Source organism: Onychomys torridus, chromosome 11, assembly GCF_903995425.1.
Source record: "Onychomys torridus chromosome 11, mOncTor1.1, whole genome shotgun sequence".
NCBI classification, from domain to species: Eukaryota; Metazoa; Chordata; class Mammalia; order Rodentia; family Cricetidae; genus Onychomys; species Onychomys torridus.
In genome coordinates, this window is record NC_050453.1 from 86,670,168 (window position 1) to 86,697,848 (window position 27,681).

At 41.2% G+C, this 27,681-nt stretch overlaps 1 protein-coding gene across 1 annotated transcript; it reads right to left on the minus strand.

Moving 5' to 3' along the window:
- Window positions 1-7,532: 7,532 nt before the first annotated feature.
- On the minus strand, window positions 7,533-23,814 carry LOC118592772 (serpin B8). Its single transcript, XM_036201835.1, has 7 exons — window positions 23,567-23,814; window positions 17,184-17,366; window positions 15,786-15,923; window positions 13,905-14,022; window positions 11,811-11,953; window positions 10,679-10,831; window positions 7,533-9,801 (listed from the first exon to the last, which is right to left on the minus strand). The coding sequence occupies exons 2-7, from the start codon at window positions 17,349-17,351 to the stop codon at window positions 9,397-9,399; spliced, it is 1,125 nt and encodes a 374-aa protein (XP_036057728.1). The 5' UTR covers window positions 17,352-17,366; window positions 23,567-23,814; the 3' UTR covers window positions 7,533-9,396.
- Between the last annotated feature and the right edge of the window lie 3,867 nt (window positions 23,815-27,681).

Consider the following 27,681-nt stretch of genomic DNA (forward strand, 5'->3'; position numbering starts at 1 on the left):
GGTGGTGCATGCCTTTAATCCCAGCACTCAGGAGGCAGAGGCAAGTGGATCTCTGTGAGTTTGAGGCCAGCCTGGTCTCCAAAGCAAGTTCCAGGAAACTGTCTCAAAAAAAAAAAAAAAAAAAAAAAGAAAAGAAAAGAAGAAGAAAGAAAGAAATATACTTCAACATCAAGGATAGACATTATCTCAGAGTAAAAGGTTAGAAAAAGATATTCCAAGCAAATGGAACTAAGAAGCAAGATGAAATAGCTGTTTTAATATCTACCAAAATAGATTTCAAACCAAAATTAATCAAAAGAGATGGGGAAGGACACTATATATTCATCAAAGGAAAAACCTACTAAAATAATGTTTCAGTTTTTTACATTGTACCTCAAACACAGGGGTACCTACTTTCTAGAATGTTTCCTTTCTAAAAATTTTTATTTTATGTACATTGGTGTTTTGATATGGGTGTCAGATCCCCTGGAACTGGAGTTACAGACAGTTGTGACCTGCCATGTGGGTGTTGGGAATTGAACCCAGGTCCTCTGGAAGAGCAGTCAGTGCTCTTAACTACTGAGCCATATCTCCAGATCTGGTAACCACTTTTGTAAAAGAAACACTACTACAGCTGAAATCACATATTTACCCTCATACACTAATAGTGTGAGATGTTACTACCCCAATAATCACCAATGGACAGGTCATTGAGACAAAAATTAAACAGAGAAATGCTGGTGTTAACTGACATGATAAACAAAATGAATATAACAGATCTTTACAAGACACTCTAGGCAAACACAAAAGAACACACTTTCTTCTCTACACCTCACAGAACTTTCTGCAAAATTGGACGAATACTTAGACACAGTGCAAGTCTCAACAGATATAAGAAAACTGAAAAAAACTTCCTGCATCCTATCAGAATACCATAGAAATCAACAGAAAGCTTACAAACTCATGGAAACTGAACATCTGTCTACTGGATCAAGACAGAAATGAAGAAAGAAATTAAAGACTTTCTAGAATTCAATGAAAATAAATACACAACATACCTAAATGTATGGGAGACAATGAAAGTAGTGCTAAAAGGAAAGTTCAGAGCACTCTGAGAGATCTCATGCTATCATCTTCACAGCACACCTGAAAGCTCTAGAACAAAAGTAAGGATGCACCCCCAAAAGGAGCAGATGCCAGGAAATAATCAAACTCAGGGCTGGAATCAGTGCAGTAAAAACACAGAGAACAATATAGAATCAATGAAGCAAAGAGGTGGTTCTTTGAGATAATAAACAAGATAGACAAACTCTTATGCAAATTAACTGAAAGGTGGAGGAAGAATATCCAAATTAACAAAATTAGAAATGAAAAGGAGGACATAACAACAGACACTGAGGAAATCCAGAAAATCGTAAAGACATACTTTAAAAACAAGTAATCTACCAATTTGAGAAATCTAAAAGAAGTGGGTATTTTTCTTGGTAGGTACCACTTACCAAAATTAAGTCAAGATTAGATAAACAATTTTAATAGACCTATAAACCCATGTGAAATAGAACCAGACATTAAAAGTCTCCCAACAAAAATAGCCCAGGGCCAGACATTTAAAGCATAGAATTCTACCAGACTTTCAATGAAGACTTAATGCCAATACTCTTCAAATTATTCCATAAAATAGAAACAGAAGGAACATTGCCCAATTCATTTTATGAGGCCACAGTTATCCTGCTACACAACCACATAAAGATTCAGCAAAGGAAGGTAATGACAAATTTCCATTATGAACATAGATGCAAAAGTATTCTGTAAAATACTTGTGAACCGAATCCAAGAACACATCAAAAAGATCATCTACCATGATTAAATAGACTTCATCCCAGAGATATGAAGAACTAAAAAAAATTTTGCATCAAAAAACAAATAATCCAATTAAAAATGGGGTACAGATCTAAACAGAATTCTTTATAGAGGAAACTCAAAATGGCTCTGAAATAATTAAACATCCTTAGCCATCAGGGAAGTGCAAATCAAAATGACTTTGAGGTTCTTACTCCTGTCAGATCAACAACACAAGTGACAGCTCAGACTGCAAGGATGTGGAGCAAGGGAAACATTCCCATTGCTGGTGGGAGTGCAAACTCATACAGCGACTTGCTGTTCAGCTTTCAATGGCCTCACACTGGAATGCAAAATGTTGTTGGTTGTTTTTGCTCTTTTGAGGGGCCCACCACCCAGTTCCCAAATAAATCACACATGGAGGCTTATTCTTTTTTTCTTTCTTACTTGGTTTCTGGCTATGTTGCTAGGTGGCTGGGCGGCTGGGTGGCTGGCCCCTAAAGTCCTCCTCCTTTCTCTCTCATTCCTTGATCTGTCTGATTTCTCCTTCTATATATTCTCTCTGTCTGCCAGCCCCTCTTATCCTTTCTCCTGACTTGCCATTGGCCATTCACTTCTTTATTAGAGCATCAGATGTTTTAGACAGGAACGGTAACACAGCTTCACAGAGTTAAACAAATACAACATAAACAAAAGTAACAGACCTTAAAATAACGTTGCCCAACAGCTACTATGGAAATCAGTATGGTGGTTACTCAGACAATAGACAATAGACCTACCTCAAGACCCAGCTATACCACTATTGGACATTCCAAAGAATGTACTATCTTATCACAAGGACACTTGCTCAACAATGTTTATTCTGGCTTTATTCATAATAGCCAGAAACTGTAAACAACCTAAACATCCATCAATAGAAGAATGGATAAATAAAATGTGGTACATTTATACAATGGCATATTACCCAGCTGTTAAAAATGTGACATCCCAAAATTTTCAGGCAAGTGGATGGAGCTAGAAAAAAAAAAAAATCATACTGAGTGAGATAACCTAGGCCCAGAAAGACAAATATGTTATGTACTCCCTTAAAAGTTAATATTAGCTACTATGGAAAATGATACTAAAACTACAGTCTGTAGACTCAGAGAGGTTACACATAGAGAAAGGGAATAAAGATGGCAAATGGATCTCCTTGGAAGGGGAAAATAGAATACATTTTATAGGTGGGTCTGGGGGAAGGGAAAAATGTAGGAGGACCAGCTGGGAAGCAGGAGGGGAGAGGGGACTGAGGAAAGGAATAATAGGAGAGATGGTTAAAATTGAAGAGCATTTGAGAAGCAATATGGAAACCTAGTGGAAACTTCATATAATATATGAAGGCTAACCTAACCTAATGAAATTTCCAAATAATGAGAGAGACAGAAAGCCAACTGGCCAACTCTTGTCACTAAACATGGCTTCCAGTACTGGTACTGGGGTTCATCCAATTGAGTTGCTGGCCAATAAGGCCCCATGGAAATCGCCAAACAACCCAGGATGTTGCCAAGCCAAAGGTCACTCTCCACAAACTGACAGCAAGGCCCCATTGCTAAAGACAACACACACACAAGTCATTGAACATGGAGAGGTCAAGCTGGTGCCTACATGGAACCTTCACCCCTAAGTTCTGGCATCTTTGTGAAGGTACTATGCAGGCTACCAAAAGAGAAACATATACACTAGCCCAGCCACAAAATCTTTTATCTAAATTGCTGTTCTGCCTGCAAGGTATGCTAGGACAAAGGTGGCACAAAGCTCCTGGGAGTAACCAACCACTGTCTGATTTGACTTAAGGCCCACTCCACGAGATGGAACCCATACCCAACACTGCTTGCTGACCAAGAACCAGAGACCTATGGTAACACCAAAAAATAAAATAAAACAGTCCAAAAAATGTAACAATAAAATTTAATATTCTAAAGATATTCTGCTATCCTTATTGACTGGTGCCTTATTCAGCCTTCCTCCTGCAGCATATGGGAACAAATGCAGACTTGCAGGCAGACATTATGCTGACAGAGAGAGAGGGAGGGGAGGAGAGACCTTGGAACCCAATTCTAAAAGGGATGTCTCCATCAAATCCATCCCCTCAAAGTTGAGGCAACCCCACAGAAGAGGAGGCAGAAGGAGTCAGGGAGACATAGGACAAAGGACACCAGAACATGGCTCTCTGAATCAACTGAGCAAAACTCGTAGGAAGTCACAGAGACTGAAGCAACAATCATGAAGCGTCTGCACCAGGCCCTCTGCATTTATACCACAGCGTTCACTTTAATACTTTCATGGGATTCCTGAATGTGTGAACATGTGGTCACTGATTCTTCTGCCTTCTCTTGGGATCTTTTTTGTTTCTGTTGGCTTGGCTTGTGCAACTTTGATATGATAGATTTTTATCTATATTTTATTTTGTTAAAAATATTTTTTAAAAATATGAACATTTTTATTCAAATGTTTTATTTTTTTGAAATTAAAATATAATTACTTCCTTTTCTACATTCCTTTCTTCCCTCCAGACCTTTCCATGCCTTCTGCCTTGCTCCTTCTTAAACTTGTGGACTCTTTTCCTTAATTGTTATTGTTACACACTCATACACATACACACATATGTATATCTGCACAAAAAATGTAAATATAGCTTGCTCAGTCTATTTACACACACACACACACACACACACACACACACACACACACACACGATTTCAGGGCTGGCCAGTTGTGTTGGATAACCAACTCAGAGGTTCATGTGAGGGGACAATATTCTTCTACTGTCAGCATTCCTTGGTTACCTTTACTTATGTTTAGGATGGGCCCCATGAAATTCCCTCATTCCATGATAGCATGTCTGTTGGTGTTGGACTTGTTCAGATCTCAACACCACAACCTTGAGGTGAGTTATATCTATGTCCAAAACAAACAGAATATCAGGATGCAAGTAGGGACCAAGATTATAACATAGTTAGTTGCTGCCAAGTAGCCATGTGTAAGAACCATTTTTTCTTAACCTTCTGGACATTAGTTTTCAGTAGGGCTGGCACAAACAAATCCATCACACTTATTTGAGAAAGTGTTCCATTATGATGTCTAGACAGTCTTCAAACTTAGGATCCCCATGCTTCAGCTTCATACGTTTTAGAATTGCATACAAGGGCTACCATGCCCGTCATAATTTTATTTTCATTCTGACTACTACCACCTCTTATCTCTGAACACTGTTTCTCTGAAGGCATTGCAGATTAACCATCTGGTAGTTTGTTCTTCATTGTCCCATGATGCCAAGAAAGATCCATCCTGGTTGGTTTGATTTACCCCTTGTTGGCAGAGAATGTCCATTAAGAGACGGACATCAAGGAGTAGGGAGCCAATGAACTCTTTAGGCCAAATAAAGCAACTACCACAAAAAAGGTGACTCGTGGGTCAGGCATATCCAACATCCACTCTGCCTTATAGGTGGTATCCTAGCACCACAAGAATGCTGCTTAGATTCCTTTGTCAGAACTGTACTTCTGTAGAATATTAATAGTTTAGCTACAAGACTATTTACAAAAACAGAACTACCAAGTAACATACAAAAATTAGCCACAAGGCTTTGCAAAACACAACTACCAAGATTATAACTATTTTTGAGAATGATTATCATTTCAAAAAGAAAATTCTCAATGAACTGTAACTGGAGATGCCTTCAACCTGGTAAAGGATATCTATAAAAACATCCTTACAACATGAAATCTAGTGATAAGAAATTGCATGCTTTTCCTCAAAATCAAAATCAATAAAAAAACCAATCCAAAAAAGACCAGAAAAAGAAATGAAAATTATCCAGTTAGGAAAACAAGAAGTGCTTTCTTTATTAGCAGACATAAAGTCTATAATCAAGCTACTTACTGTGGCTTCAATGGAAACGACATCCACAGATTTGTTCAAAGGCTTGGTATTTAGACAAAATGGGCCTTTAGATGGGCCTAGCTGGAGGGGATGGGTCACTGCAAGCACACCTAGAGCCTTATCCCAGCCTATGTCTTCTTTCCCCTTCATTTCCTGTCTGCAGATACAAGGTAACAAGCCATCACATCTTTTCACTATGCCCATAACTATGATGGAGTAGCAATATCTTCTTCACATTGATGGGGCAGGTCCCCACTAACTGAAGCCAAAATAAAAATTTTGTCTACTCAGTTGCTTTTTGTCAGTATTGATCAAGGATATGAGACAAGTAACAAGCTACTAAATCTAACATGTTTTTACCGTAGCCATAGAATACAAGGTTGAAATTTAAGAGCTAAATATATTTTTATATAATAGCAACAAATAACCAGAAATCAAAACTAAAATGTAACAATATAAGAGACACTGAAAAAAAATAGTAGTATCTACACATGTAGACAAACTAAATCTGCAATTTAGAGACATTCAAGAGACTTAAGTTCAAGCAGAACAATTTTGAAAAATAACCATAATGTTGAAAGACTTGACGGTGCTCAGAGTTCAGTATTCAGTATAATAATGAAGATCATGTGGTATTACTGAAATCAAGACAGACAGGCTCATTAATGCAATACAATCATCCAAAACTATGACCATGTATACATGATCAACTGGCTTTTGCCACAGACACTAATGCAATCATAGATACAAAGGATAGTATTTCCAATATTAACAACTCAAAATGGATGCTATCCCCAAATTCACAATTGAACACTATTAACACTTCTGAAAGACGGATAGCTAGTTCTTGTGTTGAATGAAGAGTTCCTAGACATAATAGCACACACATTATGCATCAACAAAATAATACATGGTACTTCATTAAAATTGAAAGACTTTAATTTTTAAAAGTGTTGTTATGAGAAGGAAAGTCTCAGATATGAATTATAAATAAAAGTTGTCTATAATCCACAGATTTGGTAATTTGTTCTCATTGTATTTCTCGATAAAATAATATAAATATGTATGAGTGAAAATTTTTAAAAGGTATTTCACTGAGGACCATATATGGATAGCAAATAATTCCATATAAAAATGCTGACTATGACTATTTTTTAAAGAGAAATGCAAGCTTCAACCATTCTGACATATGACACTTTATATATAAGAACATTGAAGGTCAACCACATTTTGGTGAGCATGTACTCACTATATCTTTGTTGAGAATGTTAAATAATACAAACTACTTGAGCAAATAGTTTGTAAGAACTCTCTCTCTCTCTCTCTTTCTCTCTCTCTGATATAATGTCTCACTGTGTAGCTCCTACTGGCCTAGATCTTACTATGGAGAACAGGTTGGACTTGGACTCACAGAGAACCTCCTACCTTTGCCTCCCCTACTGAGTGCTAGAATTAAACGTACATGCCACCATAAGAAGCTTGGCTGTTTCTTAAATACTATACCTGCACCTCCCATATAACAAAGATCCTATGTAGCTAGTCAAAGAAAATGAAAGCATTAGTAAAAAAATATGTGAAAATGAGTGTTCTTAAACTTTATTTACAGTAACCAAACCTTGACAATATTGCAAATATCGATAAGATTATGAATGGATAAACAAATTATATTATGTCTATATAATGATGTATTAAGTAGAAACAAAAGAAACTATTGATATATAGTATAATGTAATGTATATATTATAATGTAATATATAAAGTATATTATAAATCTAAAAATATTTTCAGTGAATGACAGGAATAATACAGAAATGGATACATTATTCCATAACAAATAAATTATGAAACAAATCAGTAGTTGCCTGAGAATGGGTGTAAGTGGCTAGAACTGAACATGGAGTAGATGGATAGCAAGGTTACAAAGCTCAGGGTACATCACAGAAGTAGGGTCCTCTGTAAGAGCCAGAGGACCAGGAAGTCTGCTGTGAGATTGTGTCTTCTAGCTATGACAGGCAAGCTAAACAATGAAATCTCAACAATTTGAATACCTTAACAAGACCTAAAAATTCCAACAAGAGTTGACAGCCCAATGTAGATAGAGAAAATATCATGGGGCCATGCCCTTAGATGGAGAGCTAGAAACATTAACAACTCCTGAGAAAGGGAGCATCAGTCATCCCCAGGATAGCCCCTGACTGGTTATCTAACACTGAGTGGTCAGTCCTAGAAACACACATGTAGGGGTCACTGATGGAGCCAGTAGACTGTATTTGTATTAGACCCATTTATATGCATATGTAACAACTATGGTTAGAGACGAGGGGAGGGGCCTCTGGTGGACATAGGAGCAGTAAGGGGGAGCAGAAGGAAGGGGAAATAATGAAACCATATTTTAATTTTTAAAAATTCTTTAAATAAAAAAGAGATGTTACAAAGTTTCCATAGAAAATCTGCAGGCGTGATGGTCATGTTCTGTGTCTTAACTATGCAGATGGCATTATGGGTACATGCGTATTTCAGAACTTACTGAACTGTACATTCAGGTATTCATATTCTATTCAATTATTTAGTATTCTGTTTAGATCTCCTACCCTCCTCACCTGACTCCTCTTGTGCCCTCCACAGTCACTCCCATATTCAGGACTTCTTGAATTGTTCCCCATACATGTATAAATGCAACATGCTGAAGTTATTTAGTGGTGCTTGAATGTATATACATTTAGGGCATCATGTGGGCATTTGGTTCACATCTGAACATATGCTTAATTAGACATCTGGTTTGGAAGAATTGCTCAGTGTGAAGCTTCCTTTGGGCTTGCCACACTGTGTGCATTAGAAAGAAATAGGGGGATAAGGGCCACACCGTGGAGCCTTAGAAAGACATGGGGGAAATAAGGCCCACACTGTGGAGCTTTAGAAATAAGTGGGGGGATAAGGGCCACACTTTAGACCTTTGTCTCTCAACCCTGTCCTGAAGGTTGCTGCTGAGTCCTTGAATTTGTACCGGAAACTTGTGGGGAGAGTTGTCTGAACTATGGGACAGACAGGACTGTTGGATAACATTGATGGGATGAGATACAGAAGGTAGCTTCTGGTGAGACATGGGACAGTCACAGCAGTTAGTCTATAGCTTCCACCCTTGCCTTTGTGAATGGGGACCTTCAACTGGCATTGCCTGGTAAGACTGGCAGTGGTGGAGGGCACTGCTTGGAGATGTTAGCAGTGTGAGATAGCACTTTGGGAGCTGGGGTGTGAATAAGGCTGGAGACAATGAAAATCACCTCAGACACTCCAAACCAAGTATGGTCTGCTGAGATCCAAACTCCCACACCTGCCATTGGAACTGTCAGTATTCACCAAATACTAAGTTCATTCTTTTTGTTGTACAGTGAAACCACCTTGCCAATCTGGTAACACAGGGTTTTATTTCTGGCATGTGGCAAAATGATGTCTTTTAGAGACAGGTATGAAAAGCTGGCCTCCAGTTTTCTATGTAGCTGAAGATGACCTTGAACTTCTGATCCCCCTGCCCTGCACCTCCCATATGCTAGGATGGCAGGTAGGAATGATCATGCCTGGTTTTATAGGGTGCTTAGGGTTGAACTCAGGCAAACAGTCTGCCAACCGAGCTGCATCCTCAGCCCCACAATAATGCCTTCAGGGAGAAGAGAACCGGCCGCAAAACAAGATGCTGCTGGTTCTGTGGTGACAGATGAAGAAGAGGAAGGGGTGGTCAGCACAGAACCTCGGCTCCATTCTGCAGCACCGGGCATTCCTGATCACGGCAGTGGTCGCTGCCGCTTCTGTTCCTTCCTCGTTGACCTCGACAAAGCACTTGTGGGCAACCTTCGACACAGGCACGTTCTTCTTAGCTGTCATTCCAGAAAAGTCAGCCTTGGTTTCCTCAAAGGCGTCTGTCATTCCCAAACTCTGAAGGAAAGATTCCAGGTCGTAACTCTCCTCTAGCTTTAATCTGGGGAAGAAGACTTGAACTTTACTTTCTGTCATGGTTTCCGGGTTTGTCCAGGCCCTGAACTTCTCATATGTCAGTGCTTTTTCCACCTGGAACGATAAAAGATCAAACTTTTGCAATGAGGAGGACAGGAGGCTAGCCACCCTCAATTCCTCACCCTTTACCTAGTGAGGAGTAACAGCTGCTTGAGTTTGCTTCTATTCCTAGACTTTGCTAAGTTTCTTCTCACACGGCCATGATAGTTCTCATCCTTGACTCATGCCAACAGCTTTCTGATTACAGAGAATAATCAAGGAAATCAAGTGGCCTTGCCATGATGCTGTGCACTAGCATGGAACAGCCTGCTCGTGTTGATTTTAAGCACTTAGTAACCTAAAGTCAGCTATGCTAAGCAGGTGCTTCCCCAACTGACAGCTGGATTACCAGAACTCTACCGGCCACACACCTTCTACTTTGTAAGTCTCTCCTTCCCCAGACTTTGTCCCTTTCTATCATGAGGAGGATGGAAGGTAAACCCAGGCCCGCACTTTAGACCCTGTATTCAAAGTGTGCTCTATGAGGCAATGGCACTTGCTTCATCTGGAGTTTCATTAGAAATACAAAATCTCAAACTGAATTAGGACCAATATTCCCCCATGGAATTTATATGTATGTTAACATGTGGGAAATGTTGCCACAATCCAATGCTATCCTTCTTCCAGTAACTTTGTTCAAGAATTATTGGGTTATCAACCCACCTCACCCTCCTGAGTTAAAAATGTTGTTATATTTTTGGAACATTTTCACCCTGGCTTCATTAACACTGTCTACTCCTAGATAAACACTTAAAAGGAATTCATGCACATGTCGCTGAAAGGATCGCCTGGGTTAGAAGATCTAGTTGGGACTCTGCACATGTTAGCTGAGAGATGGACTTAGTAAATGAGCTCAGCTGTCATCCACAGACACCCAGTGCCCAGGACTCACCACAGCCAGGTCAGTGTTTTCATCGGGAAGCAGAACTACCATGTACAGCTCCTCCTCTGCGTAGGGCAAAACCAGGACCTGCATGTTCATCTCGTCTACATGCCCCATGTTAAATTTGGCATGCTTGAACATCATCTGCACTGTTTTTTTCTCCTAGTGAAAATAAAATTAAATTAGATTCCCAAAAGGATAAATATAATTTACTAAAAACAAGCTATATCCAACTCCTGTGATTCAGAAAAGTATAAGATGATCATAATTTCTCTGCATGTGGTCTGTTAAATGTACATTGTAGTATCAAGTTCCTTGGATGGGGTGCCACTAGGTATGAAAGAACACTTGGATAAATGGAACAGAACATAAAACTGGGCATTACTTTTGAAGGAATTGTGTGCTTTTTGAGAAAACTCATACTGAAGCATTTCCATAGACTTTGGCAACATTGTTTCCAGATTAAGAAGGGCATTCGCTGCCATTCAGCCCTTGCACTGAAAGGTCTCATTCAGAAGGACAAATCAAAGAAAATACAGTGTGTTCTGCAGCACTGCCCCGCTGTAGTTGGTTTTGTATCTTTTCTTTCCCGGGAAGGGATCATGACGTGGGCTACTCAGGCAGGCGGTTTACAAGTTGCACCGCACACACCCCCATCTCTGTGTAGCCTGCTCTTCTTAAACTCTTAACCTGATGAAAGTCAAATTCCGTTTCATATCTAAAGGGAATGCATAAAACTACATTTAAAATTAGCTGAACATCTGCTAACATGTTTCCTTTCATTAAAGACTCTATTCTCTTGCACATAACTACCATCAGCATGGCAAGGACAGCTAAGCAACTCCAGTGATAGCACAACATCCTCACAATGACTGGACATTCCTGCAACCCAGGCCATTGGACTGGCGAGCCAAGACTGAATGGACCAAGGATGAGAAAAAAGACAAACAAACCCCGGTATACACATTATTCTAGTTTCTCTTCCTACCTCTAATTAAAGACATAGAAGAGGCATTAGTTTCATTCTGACACAGGTTAAGAGTCAAGAGAGTGGAAAATAAACTGTTCCTTTTCTCATTCATCATCTTTTCCAGTTTACTATTTTAAGAAAATAACAATACATTGGAAAACACTGCTCTACCTGATTAGTTTTAAAAGGCATGCCTCTTGTATACTTTCTGTCAAACTGAGACTTCCACTTCCCTTTGAAATACATGGCATTCACAAGAACCAGCTTAGTCAGTGGGCAGACTGTTCCAGGACTTAGAACTTCTGAAATTTTACCTGCAGAGAATGCAATAAATAAATAAATAAATAGATAGATAGATAGATAAAATAAAAGAAGACTATAAGAGGAGTCTATAGTGATTTGGGGATGGGGGTGGCTAAAAATTCTCCTATAATCAGTTGTATTGACATGTAATACTTAAAGCCCAGACTGCATGGAGAACTAGGAGGCAGTCCTGTCCAATGCATCACTTGTTCCTAAACAATAACCATGTTTTCTACTCCTCATAAGACAGTCTTTTGGGTAGCATAGACTGGCCTCAACCTTGCTCCATAGCAGAACCTGTCCTCAGACCCACAATCTTCCTCCTCCAGCCTCACTAGTGCCAACATGCTATATGCAGAGAGAAGTGTGGAAGCAGGTAAGGCGGCTATGGCTTATCCTTGATATTGTGTGTGTAGCAGTTCAGGATGGGAACATTTTCCCAAATTTCTGCCAAGTTCACAGAGGTAGCAGTTGGCTACACTAAGAAAACAACCAACATCTTTGATTCTAACAATGCACTCTTAGGTTTAGCACTACAAGATCTCATTTACATGACTATGGACATTTTACCTGGGATCACTTCTTGGTTGGGGAACAGCTCTATTGTTCATGGTAAGGTATTCAGTTAATGATACCTTCCTCAATTTCAACAGCCAAAAATACTCTCAGCTACTGTCAAGTGACAGTTGGAAGGTAAAAGCAGTCCTGGCTAAGAATTACTGCTTAGTACTAATCTCCAAATCAGATTTATATAACCAGAGGCTTCCAAAAGATCAGAAATATAGACCTGTAGTGGGGGAAGGAGGGGAAGCTACCAAAAGAAATAAACTGGATGAAGAAATTATAGAAGCAGGGTAAAAGGCCCAAGTCCAGTTATCCAATGAATGGGACAAGATGATCTCCAAGATACTCTTCAGCTCTACTATTCTGGGAAAATATACAAGCAGTCAGCCTATATGGAGGAAGGATGTGAAGAGATATAGAGAAGTGATGGTGCATGAAGGGCAAGATTCAAAGAACATCTTCATTGACTGACTGCTCTTTCATCAGTGGGAAGCCAAGAAGAGCTCACTAGGCAGATGCTGTATGAAACATGGGAGGCTCTCCCTTCCTGGGATTATGGTTTAATTGGCATTTAGTTTGATCAAGGGCATGGGTGCTAATTCATTCATACATGGTGAGTGTATCATATAAATTAAATGTACTAAATAATGGGTTCTAGATTGTCACTTGAACAAGTAAATGACTTTTAATTCCTCCACATCTTAGAAGTTTCTAAGTTTCTTGTTTGTTATTTAGGATGCCCTCTTTTGCTCTATAGTCAAGTCAAGAATAGGCTAAAATATTGCATGAGGATAGGAAGAAATCAGGTCTATGAATATTGCTATCCCAATAGTAACAAGACATCTAGACTCTAGAGCAAATTGGCAAAAGGTTCACATTCTGAAACAACTGGGACCACCATTGTCACATTAAGAGGAGGGTGAGGCCACCATGGTCACATTAAGAGGAGGGTGAGGCCACCATGGTCATATTAAGAGGAGGGTGAGGCCACTATGGTCACATTAGGACAAAGGCTGAAGATGAACTGATGAAATGCTGATTCCCACCGGTGGGGAATGGGCCAACTCCAACTGATACACTGTCTAAATTCCATCCCAAGAGAAGATCCTTCTGCTTCAGAGAACAGCAGGATTTCCCCTGATAGCTAATTACCAGGGACCCAAAGAAATCATTTTCCAGGGACTTTCCAGCACAGTTCAGAGGGAAGCAGTCTGAGACTCAACATTAGGTTACCTTTTAAATTTATGATCTGATAGCCCCAAGGAAAGCCCAGCAAATACATCACCACAGCTCTGAGAACTGGGCCTCAGGAGCAACACCATGGAGGACCCAGCCCAGCCCTCCACAGACCTCCCTGTCCCTCCTAACTCCAAAGTCTTCTAAATTAAAACCTCTTACCCTCAGTCTTTTCCATCACCCAGGCATTGATGTGTTTCCTGCATTCTTCAGTGTCCTTAGCGAAGGACAGTTCTTCTAGTCCTGCCTGATAGAACTTCTGGCAGGATTCCTTGAAGGTCTACAGACACAAACAGAGGTTGGACACTATTCAGCAAAGTTTCTCACAACTGAGGAAACAAGTATTTTCTCTTAACATTATCCCTATCATAAAGGTCTAGGGAGGTGATGCTATATTTCAAAATGTATTCATGTAATTCTCAAAAAGGTGTGGGCCTCCTACACTGCCCAGCGCTGAGAGAGATGCTGGGAGCCAGGTGAAAATATACACCTGACTGGGTGGCCCATGAAGAAGGATGCCCTGTACACAAAGATACTTATAACAGGTTAGTACTATGTTTATCTATGCACAAAGCAAGAAATGTCTCTTCCAAACATGCTGGGTTGACTTTGTTTGAATTTCTGTTTCCCCACCCAGTAGGCACTCACTCTTTTATTCATTAGATTGTCAAGAGCTAAAATGTCAAGTTAAAAGTAGATAAGGAAGTCGACAGAATGTTTATGTTCTCAAACCCTTTAGCAAACCTCTATCTCCAATATTATTTACATTATGATTCATAACAGTAACAAAATTACAGTTCTGGACTAGTAATAAAAATGATTTTGTGGTTGAGGGTCACCACAGCATGAGGAACTGTATGAAAGTGTCACAGCATTAGGAAGGTTGAGAATCAGCCACTGGAGAATAGGGAACAGAGAAAGGTCTGTGGAGGTGGCAGAAGACAGTGGGCATCATGGATCTTCACAAACTATATGGATATGAATGAATGTATTTGTATATGTAAGCCTGTCTATATGTTTGTTTATATCAGCAAAGTAAAAAGTGAAAGTTGAAGTTAAATTAGGAAATTACCTAACACAGTAGAACCCAGATAACTTCCCCTGAAAAGCCGTGTTTTCAGATATGTATATGTAGTGATTAACTCCACTCTCTGCCTATTCTAAAATATTTTAGAGGCCATGTACACTAGAAAGTATCTTTTAGTGTTGCACCATCAACACTAAAAGATAGAGCTGATGTTCCAAGTGAGCATGAATTCACTGGAAGAATCCTAGCATCCAGAATCATCTCCAGAGATAGATAAGCCCAAAGCAGGGAGCTTCCAGGCACAAAATTTACCACAGCTAGGCATGCTCCCGGGTCTGATGGGAGAATCCCAGAACTTTCAGCCTGCACAACAGTCAAGTTTGCACCATTCCTTCCACCAACTTCATGTTAGCGACATCCTGCACATTACATGACATGACTGCCAGACCTCACTCACTAGAGCAAGCTGTGAGAAGGAAGTAAGTTTGGGATTATGTGCTCAAGCAAGAAGACACTTTTATCTTAGAAAGGCTATTTTTTCAGTGGTTGGATTTGTGAGACAGGATATGGCCGATTTGGGCACAAAAAGACCTATTATAAGCAATCTACAATAATGTGGAAGGCACAGCCCACAGAATCCTTTCAACAGTGGTGATTCAGGAGATAGAGTAGACCTTAGAGACCTTGAGAGGTTGTCTCAACAACACTCGGCCCCCAAAGCAGAAGTAGGGTGGGGGTATCTATATAACATGGTGGACGGTGTGAGGGTAAGAAGGGTATCTGAGTGCAAGAGGATAATATATGGACTTGGACTTCACATAGAGATTTGTCAGGAAAAGAACTTGAGAGGACATAATTAAAAAGCAATCCTAAAATTCACAATTATAATGTCACAAGTGTAATTCTAAGTACGTTTCTATGGTGAGAGAGTTAGATTTCATCCCTTGCTCTTCTTCAATTTTGTCTTTTTTAATCTTTCTTCAACTTCTTTTCTTCACTATCTGAGTACTACATACCGAAAGGAAATCACATGATTCTTCTCCAAAGAGTCGGCAGGCACTTTTTAGCAAGTACTGAGTGTCAGTTTTGTTAACTTCAGTGAGAAGAGTCTGGAAACCTTGATGAACATCTCCACCGCTGTTCAAACCAAGTACCTAGGGGTAGAATAAATGAACAGACTGTTTAGCATGGTCATTATCCCCTCCCCCCCTTCTACATACAAACCCAGCTAAGGCTGAAAATGTGAAATGTTCCTATAGTATGAGGAGTCCGATGTGACTGTCTCAACAGGATTTTCAAACCAGCATGACCACCATCTGAAGCTGTGATGGGGCTGCCCAGTGCTTTGGAGGACATTCGCAGCCTCTGTGTCCTCTGCCCACTAGATGTCAGTAGCACCTCTCTGCGGTGAGAACTAAACCACTGAGCCCTTAGGAAGTGTCTCTGGGGAAGCAAAATGCGCTCCTTGAGTGACAGTCATTGGTCCGAAGGATTTATCCATCCTAGAAAAGCATCATGTGACAACATAGCAATTAGATAGCAGGAATGAATCTAGTAACCAGGGAACACAAGAATAAAACAACAGGAATGAAAAGGAAGAAGCTTCAAAATGGTTTGGTTTTTCCAAACCAGATCATGATTTACATCAAAGGGAGAATTAAGGTTTCCCTTCTGACTCTGACCAAGTCTCACTCCCAAGCTTTCTTCCCCAGTGAGTTTCTTCAGTGAGCTGTCTCAGCTGTGGTCTCTGGATGCACTGCAGGAGATCATCCATACACTCTCATGCTAGTGGTAAAGTGATACCCATACGGCAATTTATGTGATGCTTTCCCATGTGGTTGAAAATATGCCTCTGAAATATCACTATTATCTCATTTGTAGATAGAGATGTAGACAACAATTTGAGATCCAGCAGATTATATGTTTCCTCTAAATTATTCCCAAAGAACTAATTCCATACTTATGCTCATTTTTGTCAACTTATGTATAATCATACCTGAGAAATCACCCATTCCACAAAAGCTTACTTACACAGCATTACTCTTTAAAACATAAAACTACAAAAGCTGGTAACAAAGTTGGAGTGCATCCTTCTCCATTGTGTAGGTCAGGACTCTGATTACCATTTTCTGCAAGATGTGAATTTACTAGAATGTTTGATGACTTTTATGTAGATAAAGTAATTTAACATTCAATGATTCATGTAAACTGTAGAGATGACTGGCCCCACAAGATTGCCTTCCTCCTGTACTGGCACACATCAGGATCACTACAGTGTCTCTCCTCCACCCATCAGCCACACTGACTTCCACCCCCTGGCTGAGGATACAGACTGAACCCTTGCTGTAGGGAACAGAAACCAACATGCTGTTTTTCTCCCCTTTACCCCTCCCCACAACTGTCAACAAGTGTACCTGGGACATCTGGGCTGCAGTATTTCCCTTGGCTCCCAGGTAGACCATAGCCAGTGCAGAGGAGACACTCAGGGGACAGAAAAACAGGTTTCGTGACTTGTCTTCTTCACCCAATACTTTTAATAGGCTGATGGCAAAAGAGCCATTGGCTTCACAGAGGTCATCCATCTGAGAGGGTCTAGACTGAAGGCACAGCACAAAGGCACATCAACAGAGTAGACACATAGTCACCAGGGTTTCCATCAGAGACACTAGGCATATCAGATAGGATATCTGTACCTCAAAAGATACTCAGTCTAACCCCTAAGCCCTGTAAATATGTTAAGATATATCTTACTTAGCAGTGAGTAACTTACTGGTGGTATTTAATTAAAGATTTTAGACATGGACACTAACCTACAGTATCAAGGAAAGTGTAACGAACTTGAAAAGGTTCTTAGAGGAGAGAGAAGCAGGAAGGTTCAGGGTAAGAAACGGAGATGCAGGCAGAGGTCTCTGTGATGCCAGGCCACCAATGTGGCCACCTCAAGAAGCTGGAAAAGGAAAATAAAACCAAGATTCCCCTGGGGGCTTACTGAAAGCAGAGTACCAGGCTCCACTGCACCAGTGTTGGACTGGACCTCTAGAACCTGGGGGTAATGAATTCGAATCTTGTTCTGTCACTAAGTCTGTGGGAAAACTGAAGGGTTAATGACCTAAGAGCCTCGGGTGGGCTGAGAAGCTCTGGACAGGAAAGCTGACTTGACTTGAGCACACCCATGGAAGCCACTGCTGAGGAGATCCACACACCAAACCTGGTAGCATCACCACTTCCAGACTACAGGGACGGTAACCTGCAGATGGAATCTTCCATCACCAAAGTGTCCTCTTTTCCATCCTGTAAAACTCCAAGACCCTCATGCCCCATGTACAGTCTCACTTGTGCAGAGAGATTGTGGCCTTCAGCTGTTCTGATTAAAGAACAATTCTGCTCCTGGAGATGCCTATCTTCTTCCATGCATTTCCACATCCCCTCCATCAATCCTTGTTTATCAAAAATAGTACAGAACCAATGTGAAATCAAAATCAAATATCCCCTCTGCATATATGCAAATGTAACCAAATCATGGCCTATGAACATAGGACTCTGAAACGGGCTTACACAGCCTCCAAAACTTGTTTAGTCCTCCCTCAAACAGTAAGTCCCTCCATCAAGTAGTCTATAGGGTACTTACTCTGCCAGTCATTGTTCTCAGCATCACCTGTTTAACCCCAATAAAGGATACATTGAGGTCAATAAAGACATTGCCTCAAGGAGGGAGGGACTGGAAGGCTGAGCAAGATGACCCTTTCAGAGCTCCATGGAGTCATTGGTGGCTGGAACCCCTGGATTCCAGAGCCTGTCATTCCTAGTCATCACACACACACACACACACACACACACACACACACACACACACAAAACAAAACCAAAACATAATATTGCTATTTATCTTTCAGTAAGATATCACTAATATAATTATTAAAGAATGTTCTAAGAATCATAACTAACTTTCTGCAAATACAGAGGGCATGTCTGTCACCAAAACTGGGAGGATAAAAATCCCCCCCCCCCCCGTTTTGGAGGCTGTATTGAGTATGGTCTAGCCTGAAATGTAAACTGTTGAAGATGAAAAATTTATGTAAATCAGTGTGACTCCAGAAAGATACAACATTTTACACAAGATCTACTGAGGCTGCTGTAGGAACCTACAAAGAAGGTATGTGTGAGCAAGTGTGTGTGTGTGTGTGTGTGTGTGTGTGTGTGTGTGTATCTGTGTGTTTAGTACACATGAAACCCAAACCTAGAAGCACTGACTTTGGATCTGTCTTGGCCAAGATGCCTTTAACCTTTCCCTCAGCTTTACTAAACAGTAATAAAACTAAAGTTGACTAAATGAATAAATGAAACAGACTTGCTCCTGAATAGAGCCCTGACTGCCTTCCTCCCAAAGTCTTCACTTTAGAAAACTTGTAATTGTTAATTAGGCTCTTGGCTCCTTTGAAATGTAAATTTTGTTAATTGCCTCCAGCTAATTTTATACCCTCACACCCTCAAGAACCCCAAAGCTATCCACTGAAATGTGGTACCCAGTGGAGCCCTATTGACCTGGTTCTGGAAATAGTAATGCCTCAATCTAGGACTGGCCAGGCAGCACAGTCCTGTTGTCCCGGTTACTCAGGAAACTGAGGCAAGCATAATGATCACAAGTTCAATGACAGTCTGGGCTACAGACTAAGTTCAATACCAAGCAAATGATTCAGAGAGATGCTGTGTGAAAATAGTAGGTAAAGAGAGGGTTTCACTGGCAAAGCCCTCCCCCACAGTGCACCCAGCAGCACAGATAAATACACACTAAGAGAACAATAGTCTAACATGAGCATGAATTTTGCTTCAAGTGATAAAAAGTAATATTACTTATTACAAATGTTATAATCATTATAGCATTATTATGATTGTGATTAATCCTTTATTATTGATTAATCATTATGTTTGTAACAGACTGTCATGAGCATTAGTAGTAGTTGTTATTAGTTATTGTAGTCTTAAATTATTGTGTCTTTCACAATAATTTTATTTTTATTTATGTTTATTTCTATTAAACTTTATAGGAACCTTAGTTATTAAGTCTTAGATTATTTAGAGCTCACTGAATTAGTCACTGCCCACAATTCTATGGCCCTACAAGTATGTTATCTTTTCTCTCATATGCACACATAATTTTAACTGGAACTTTTAAACCCTACAAGAAGAGTATGTCCTAATCTGCAAAATTAACAAAGGAACAGTATGGAAAACACTAGAAACTTTACCTAGAGCTGAATGGTCTTGCACATGTTCATTTCCCTATGTAGACAGATCATGAACTCAAAACACTGCATGCAATAGCTTTGCAATCATACTTTATTGGGGTCCAAGGACTTGAGGGTTACTTGCATCTCTCAGATGCAAGAAAACGGAGGGAGCTGATGGCTCCGACTGGGGGATTTTCTCTACTATTAAAGGCTTTGTTTGAACTTTCCCCCAAGGCAGTTTTTAAGAGAAGACATCTATTAGATTTTGATGTGAAATTCTTCCTTGTCACCATATCATAAAACCTCTTCAGTACTTGGCATCAAGAAGTGCAGGTATCAGGTGACATGTTCTGTTGTGGGCATGCTCCAGTAGAGCAGGATCAAACTTGTCTAGAGGCAATGTCTGTCCCTATAACTCACCTTACACTTCATTCAGAAAACAGAGGCCTAAGCAAAGTTCATTAACCAGAAGGTGGTATCAGAGAAGCTGGAGGAAGAAGAAAATAGCCTGCCAAAAACATAACTAAATTCTGATTTGATCCTACCTTAGGATAAAGTCTTAGGGTGTGTGCACCTGTGTGTGTTGGGTGGGGTGGGGTGGAGTGTTTTCATCTTGTCTGAACAGGCAACAGAATGATCTAAGCTACTGCATGAAACACAACTTTAGATGTAATTGCTCCTAATTCCGATTTCTTTCATGCCTCCTTCCTTCATCTCACTTCCTTCTCCCACTCCTCTTCAGCACCCAGGTGGCAGTCAGTAGCACATCCACATACCACAGCTTATCAACAGCATACTGACCACATGATCTCTCTCTCTCACACACACACACACACACTGACACACTCACATGCACACATATAAACACACAAACACACTCATACACACACTGACATACACACTGACACACTCACATACACACACACACACACACACACACACACACACACACACACACTTGTAAAGCATGGTCCTACTACAACAGTTAATCCGGGACATGAACTAGGTGACAAAATGACTCTGTCCTTGTTGTCTTGTCTCAATTTTGAGAAAGTTGGAATGTCAAGCAAAATGGGCCTTGCCCAATAAATCTAGAGTGAAATTACTTTCAGTAAAATACTAAATAATAGCTTTAGTGTTCATTCTACAACTAGACTATTCATTCAATAAAATGAATTAGCATCCAGCTAATTTTCATTTTGCAAGTGAAGAAATAAGGACAATGACAATTAAATACTGTCCAGAGGATTCACAGGAAAGTGACATTCTAAAATCCATGCCTTCTGCTTCTGAGTGTGTGACACCATTTTTCTGTTGAGAGCATGGAATACTCCTTTTCTCCACACATCTCCCAAATGAAAGCATTCAGAGAGCATTTGTGTTGTGCTCTCTTTTCATGTTTGTCAGAACATGGTCAAAAGAATGACAGATGGTGAACAATGTCCAGGGGAACGGTGAGAGAGGTTCCAGGAAAAAAGGCAGAGGGCCTTTTCCCTCCAGTGCTTTTCCCTTCCTGGGTTATTCTTGGATATGATTTCCTGGCTCCTGTGTTAACATTTACGTTCAATTTATACGACATGCTGCTTCTCTTGGATGTCAGAACACAGCTATAGAACCCAGTCTGGTCAGTGTGCCCTGGATCTGGAAATGGCTTCTGTTTTGCTTTCATGTTTTCTCAGATATAATCTATAGCATATGCCAGGCAATTGTGTTTAAAGTGGTCTGTCCTGAGAAAGTTCTGCTAATATTTAGTATGTGCTTACTGGCATTAGTTCACATGTTTGTCTGAACTCAAACAACCTCCCTTGGATCATTGCTTTCTTTGTTACATTCATGTATAAAAGCATACTGAAACTAATGTAAAGTTGTCTGCATTAGACTGTAGTCTGCCTCATTTTTTCAGGTACTCAGATCCCAGGTCTCACAGACACAGATGGGCACAGGTCAATGAAAGTCGACAAATGTCTGGGGAGGAGAATAGGAAAAATAATTGTTAAATCCCTAACCGGGAGCATACACCCTAAGGTATATAGAAACACTGAAATGCCTGGTTCTCTGTAGCAGATGTCAAGGATTCTGTGCCAAGGAACCCAACCAAAAGTATGGAACCGATTTCTAATAGAATCCCTTGTAGTCTCTCCAAAGAAGTTGCCTCTGAAAATTTGAGAGGGAATTCTGGAAGTGGTACAAAGGTGTAATTTCAGTTTGAGAAATTGGCAGACACACACACACACACACACACACACTGCATCATGGTGGTGTGGCATTCAGAGAAGTAGAATCCTGTGAGACACTAGGCAGACGTAAGAGGGATCTCTTTTGCTGAATTTATGAGCCCAAACACGAGCTAGGAGCTAGAAGCCATACATAGTTTTCTAGCAAACATATTCTATGTAGATGTCAGACTGCTTGATATGGAAAGGGGCTGGGGAGTCTGTTAGTAGGTCACTATCACGACCAGTGACTGTTGATATAGATGTAGGTATTGTCAGGTAGAATGACTGCTACAGATTAGGAAGGAGGGACGAGGCAAGGGTCAATGTAAAGCTTCCTGCTAAATTCATACTTAGGTCAAGAGACCTAGGAAGTTCCTATGAAGAACTAGCTTGGAATGGGGAAGGTGGTGCGTTCCATTTGAGATGTGTGAGGCATACCAGGTCATATGAGGCTGTAAGATGGCAGCCATTGCAGTTTGGAAATAAAGGTAGGGCAAGAAAGAGATGAACATTCCAGAGTAAGAATTAGAGGCCCCGGGCATCCTAACTCCAGGAAAGCCCTTGTTAATAGATGACATTTTCAAATCTTATGGACGGTGAAGGCACTCAAAAAGAAACCCACCTTACTCTATGGTATATCCAACATCTGAAGGCTGTAAAAGGAAGCGAGCGAGTGAGAGGCACCTCGGAAAGGGCTAATTAGGAGAAGTGGGAGGATATGTCTGTGTGGTCCACGAACCACAGCATAGGTGGACACACAGTCATGACACAGGACAAACAGCCCTTGGCGGCAGGCAGTCTGCGCCTGTGGTGCACAGCTGTAGGCAGATGCCTGAGAGCTGAGGAGTGTCTGCAAAGTGGGGAGGGAGGTGAAGAAGCTTTGTTTCAAGTTGACAAGAAGCATTCAATGAGCAAAAGATAAAAGGAAAGACAGGTGGGGTGGAGAGCTCGGTGAGAGAGAGGAAGGAGAAAAAAACTGGCATTAAGTGCGGGCCAGAGGGGACTTGTTTTTCCACCCAGCATGGGATGGACCCAGCACTTCAAACTAGCTTGAGGCTCCACGTAAATTCCTGATTTCGTTGCAGGTCACTCCCTAGCATTGTTTTTGCACCCTCGATTTCTTCCATTCGCAGGTGAAAAAGCTCCAGGGCTTCCTTCTAGCAATCAAAACCCAGGGCTTAACAGTGTCAGGGCCGGCAAAACCCTGGAAGCCAGCCTGGGCGTGGGAAACACGCCCACCCGGAAGCAGGCTCGGGACCCAGGGCGCGCCTGCGCTCTGCCAGCCTCCGCTGGGGGCCCTGGCCGCCCAGGCTCAGACCCACGTGACACGCGCAGCCCCTCAGGCCTCCTTACCTGCTGGCTCTGGCGTCTTCTGCCAGCTCCTGGGCTGTTCCTTCTACTTTGGTGGGATTCGGCCTTCTCCTGCCTTCCTTCTCCCTCCCCGCTCTTTGGAGCAGTATCTGCCCCGAAACCTGGGGATCCCAGAGCCTCTCCACAGCTCCTACTCTGGAGATTTCCTGCGGCTGAGGCTGCTGCTTCTGTTCCTTCTTTGTGGACAATTCAAGTCAGCTTTGATCCTGGGCAAGGCCCCCGATCGGTGACTCAGAACATAATGCACAAGCCTGAACAGTCTGTGACTCACACTATCCTGAGTGGGGCCTGGGAGGGGCTGGAGCCTGGCCAAGCAGCCTCCTACAGGGGTAGATGGCAGTCTGCTGACACCTGAACCTGGGTTTGAGGACAGAACTAGGGTTTAGTGCCCCAGGACAGTGTGGATGGCTCCACTCTCTTACAGGACTACTTTGTTTTCCCAGGTCAATATGTGCTGCCTTTGTGTTTTAGTGTGGATGCTAGAGCAGTTATGCAGTTGTAATTTAACTTTGAAAATTAATCAAAGGCAAAAACCAGGGATTGCAACTGCTGTCAGGGTGTACACGACTGTTTTGCTTAGCAAACCTAGCTTTTGGCTTGCAAACTCAAAATTGATCACATGATGATTGTTAATCCTGTGTAAGTGCCACAACACACACACACACACACACACACACACACACACACACACACACACACACATTTTTTTTAAAGGCTTTAAAACTAGGAATAAACATATTTGTACTGCAAAAATTTGTGTACTTTTTTCCTGGAGAGCAGAGTGATTATGTGTTTGTGTGTGTTTTAGTTTGATGTTTTGACAGTAATTTGAAGACTTGGTTTAATTTTGATGCATTACTAACTGGATTGTTGGCCATCTTAAAGAAAAGACATCTCAGGAAATGAGCTGATTAAAATATAACACAAGCTTTCTTTATTAAACCTTTACCCTCAATTTTTAACTTGTATGCTAGCTCATCTGTTTTGGTATAAAATATTCAAAATTTTAACACTTTGAAGTGCACTGGACTTCTGTTTGTAAGACCAGTATGGAGCTTAGAAAGCCACATTTCCAAGCCTCTGAGACTTGTCTTTTCTAGCCTTCAAAGCATATGACATCATGTTAGAGTCTGAAAATCTGGGAATAATCCATCACAAGCCCAGGTTCTAGTAAGCCAAGAATTTATTTAGAAAAACTGGTATTAGGGAGGCAGAAGGGTTCGGGCTCCAGACCTCATCCCCGAGGCAGGGGCAGCAGACAGTTTTAAAGGGGAAAACCACAAAGAGCTCCAGAGTCCCATAATGTAGTGTGGGGAGAAGCTGTTAGGGACTTTGCACAGTGACACACTTTCAGACTATTAGGGACTTCTGTGGTTTGGTGGTTCAGCTGGCTCTGGGAAGACCAATCAGAGGAGGGTGGAATGCTTGTGGCTTACACCTGTGTGAGGGGTTAGGGTTTGCAGCCTAGCCTCAGGAAATTGCAGGTAGCAGCTCAGGGCAGAAAGGCAGACCGGGACAAAATGGAGTTTCTGCTGCTGGTAAGATCTAACGAGGCACACGACATCAAAGCATCATGTGAAGACGGCAAGTTACTCCCAGGATGATCACTATAGTTTCTAAGAGCACTTCATCTCTCATTCAGTGAATGAGAGAGCCTTTATCTGCCCGGGGACCAGTGGTACTTTTTTTTTTTTTTTTACAAAGGTGATCTCTAGATATTCTTCTGGAAGGTGCTTCCCAAGACAGAAAACTTCAGCATACTTAAAATGGTGACTCTTAAAAAAACAAGAACTGAACAAGGGTAACAACAGACATGCCAAAGTGGACAGGGGCTTCAACTAATGAGTACTGAGTGGGAGAAACAGTCTTTTCTGGGGAAGAGCACACCAACTGTTGTTTCATAATAAATAGCCCTGAAAACACACATATGAATAACATCCAGACAGAGCAGGTTGTAGTTAGGTATTTAGGCTTATATGTATATACATATGCACATGGTGGTGATAGCAATGATTTCAGGTCATAAATCTGAAAGAGCAAGGAGGGATGTATAGGAGGGTTTGGATGAACAAAAGACAAGTAATGGGAAAATGTCTAACACCTGAAAAAAATAAGTAATTTTTAAAAATCGTAAATATGTGATTAATTTCCCTTTAAAACACTCTTAAGATGTACTTCGTGACATGCCACAGTTTCCACTGCCATTACAACCACTAACAAATGTGATGGAGGGGCAGAAGATGGAGCAGCTGAATGGTACATGTGTGGCAGAGCTGGAGACATGGCAACTCTGGGTGCTACGAGAGAAGGCAGCAGTTAATAGAGGAGCAGGTTGTTGCCCAGAGGGCTTGGCGAGAAGGTTTTCTGTTGTGTTTTGTTTCTTTGGGTGAGGGAAGGTTTTAAGGGTGGAGGGATAATATGAAAGGGATGGGAAATGAGTGGGATTGGGACACATAATATGTAAACCCCCTCCCCCGAAAAAACAGTAAAAAATTAGTTAGCATACAAAAAAAATAAACATTATTATGAGCTTTGGTGTTTACCAAAATAGATAGGTAGTAATTGGGCTATTATTACAACACATAATCACTCCTAATCATGGCTTTTGAATCACAGCACTAACACCCTCTGTCAGTCATTTCTCACAATGCTTTGCTGACAGCACACAGGAAGCTGCTCCTCTCAACCTTATTTATCATAAAGCAGCGCTGCCCCTCTATACACATGCAGAGGTCCCAAGCACCAAGCTGCAGTGCAGAAACATGTCTCCTGATTCTAATTATTTGTGGCTGTCATGCTCTGCTTCTGGAGAGGAACCAGAAAGGCTAAATATGCATTAAACTGAGACACAGACACTAAGGTTCAGAGTAACAGTCATTTTGAAACAAATGCAATCCTTGCCACTACTATTTAAGGGGTTATTCATCTGGAATATCATAAAGGAATTTCAGCCTTTCTTGCCTTTAAACCTGAGTAGAACAGATGGTCCCAAGGCAGGTGGTTGTGCCAAGAAGGCCTTACCCTGGAGCATGCATATCTAAATTTAACTCTTTTCCCCTTTATAGTGTTATGGCCAGCTATCCCTCCCCCCTTCTTGCAATATCGTTACCTCTTTTCTTTTCTCTTCTTTTCTTTCCTGTCTTTGTTTTTCTTTGGTTGAATTTTGCAGTTGTTCTGTTTTGAGACAGGGTTTCATTCACCCCAGATTGCCTCAAGCTTCCTATGTTGCTGAGGATGACCATGAACTTCCTATCCTCCTACCTCTGCTCCTTGAGTGCTGAGTGCTAGGATTATAGACATCTGTCACATGGTTGCATTTTATGCAGTGCTGTGGACAAAACCCAAAGCTTCCTACTTGCTAGGGTACCATCATTGAGTTGTATTTCCAGCCACGACTTCTTCACTCCTGTATCTTTTGTTGGCATTCAGGCATGCCTAGCCTGCCCCTTGGGACCTGACAGGATGCCTCATCCCTGTAGGTACGCACTGGCCAGTATACAGGCAGTACTTTGGCCTGCTCAGGGTCCTGACAATGTCATACACTCATTGCTATGTGGTCTCTGTGTACAAGGGCTGACCCCCCTTTAAAAGGCAGGCGGCCTGCCTGCCTTCTCTCCCTTCCCATGAGGTCATGTCTGCATCTCCTTCCCTCCCCCTTTCTGCCTTTTCCTCTCCCTTCCTCTCTCCTCAGAATCTATCTCTAGAGGTGCACTCTATGTCCCTTCTCCCCTTCCCCCTGTAAAATCCTCTACATGAACTCTGTCTGCACGGTGTGTGTCTCTCAACCTCCGTGTGGCCCCTGGCTCCAACCGCCAAGGTTGTGGCCTGCTGTTTTTAAATGATAACATCTATAATCTCCTCACTCCTTGGGAGTCTTATCTGAAACATACCCAGTGTTTCCCTATTAAAACAAATAAGCACTTGGTTACAAAAAAAAAAAAATGAAAATACTAAAAAAATAACCAGACTTCCTTCCTTGTACCTTGGACCACAGCTCTAAATTTTCTTCCAGAGCAGTGTTTCAGTGTTTACAGTGAAGTTTCTAAAAGTGGGAAAGTATTCATTGCCTGTTGCATTTTTCCACGTCACAGTTCCTG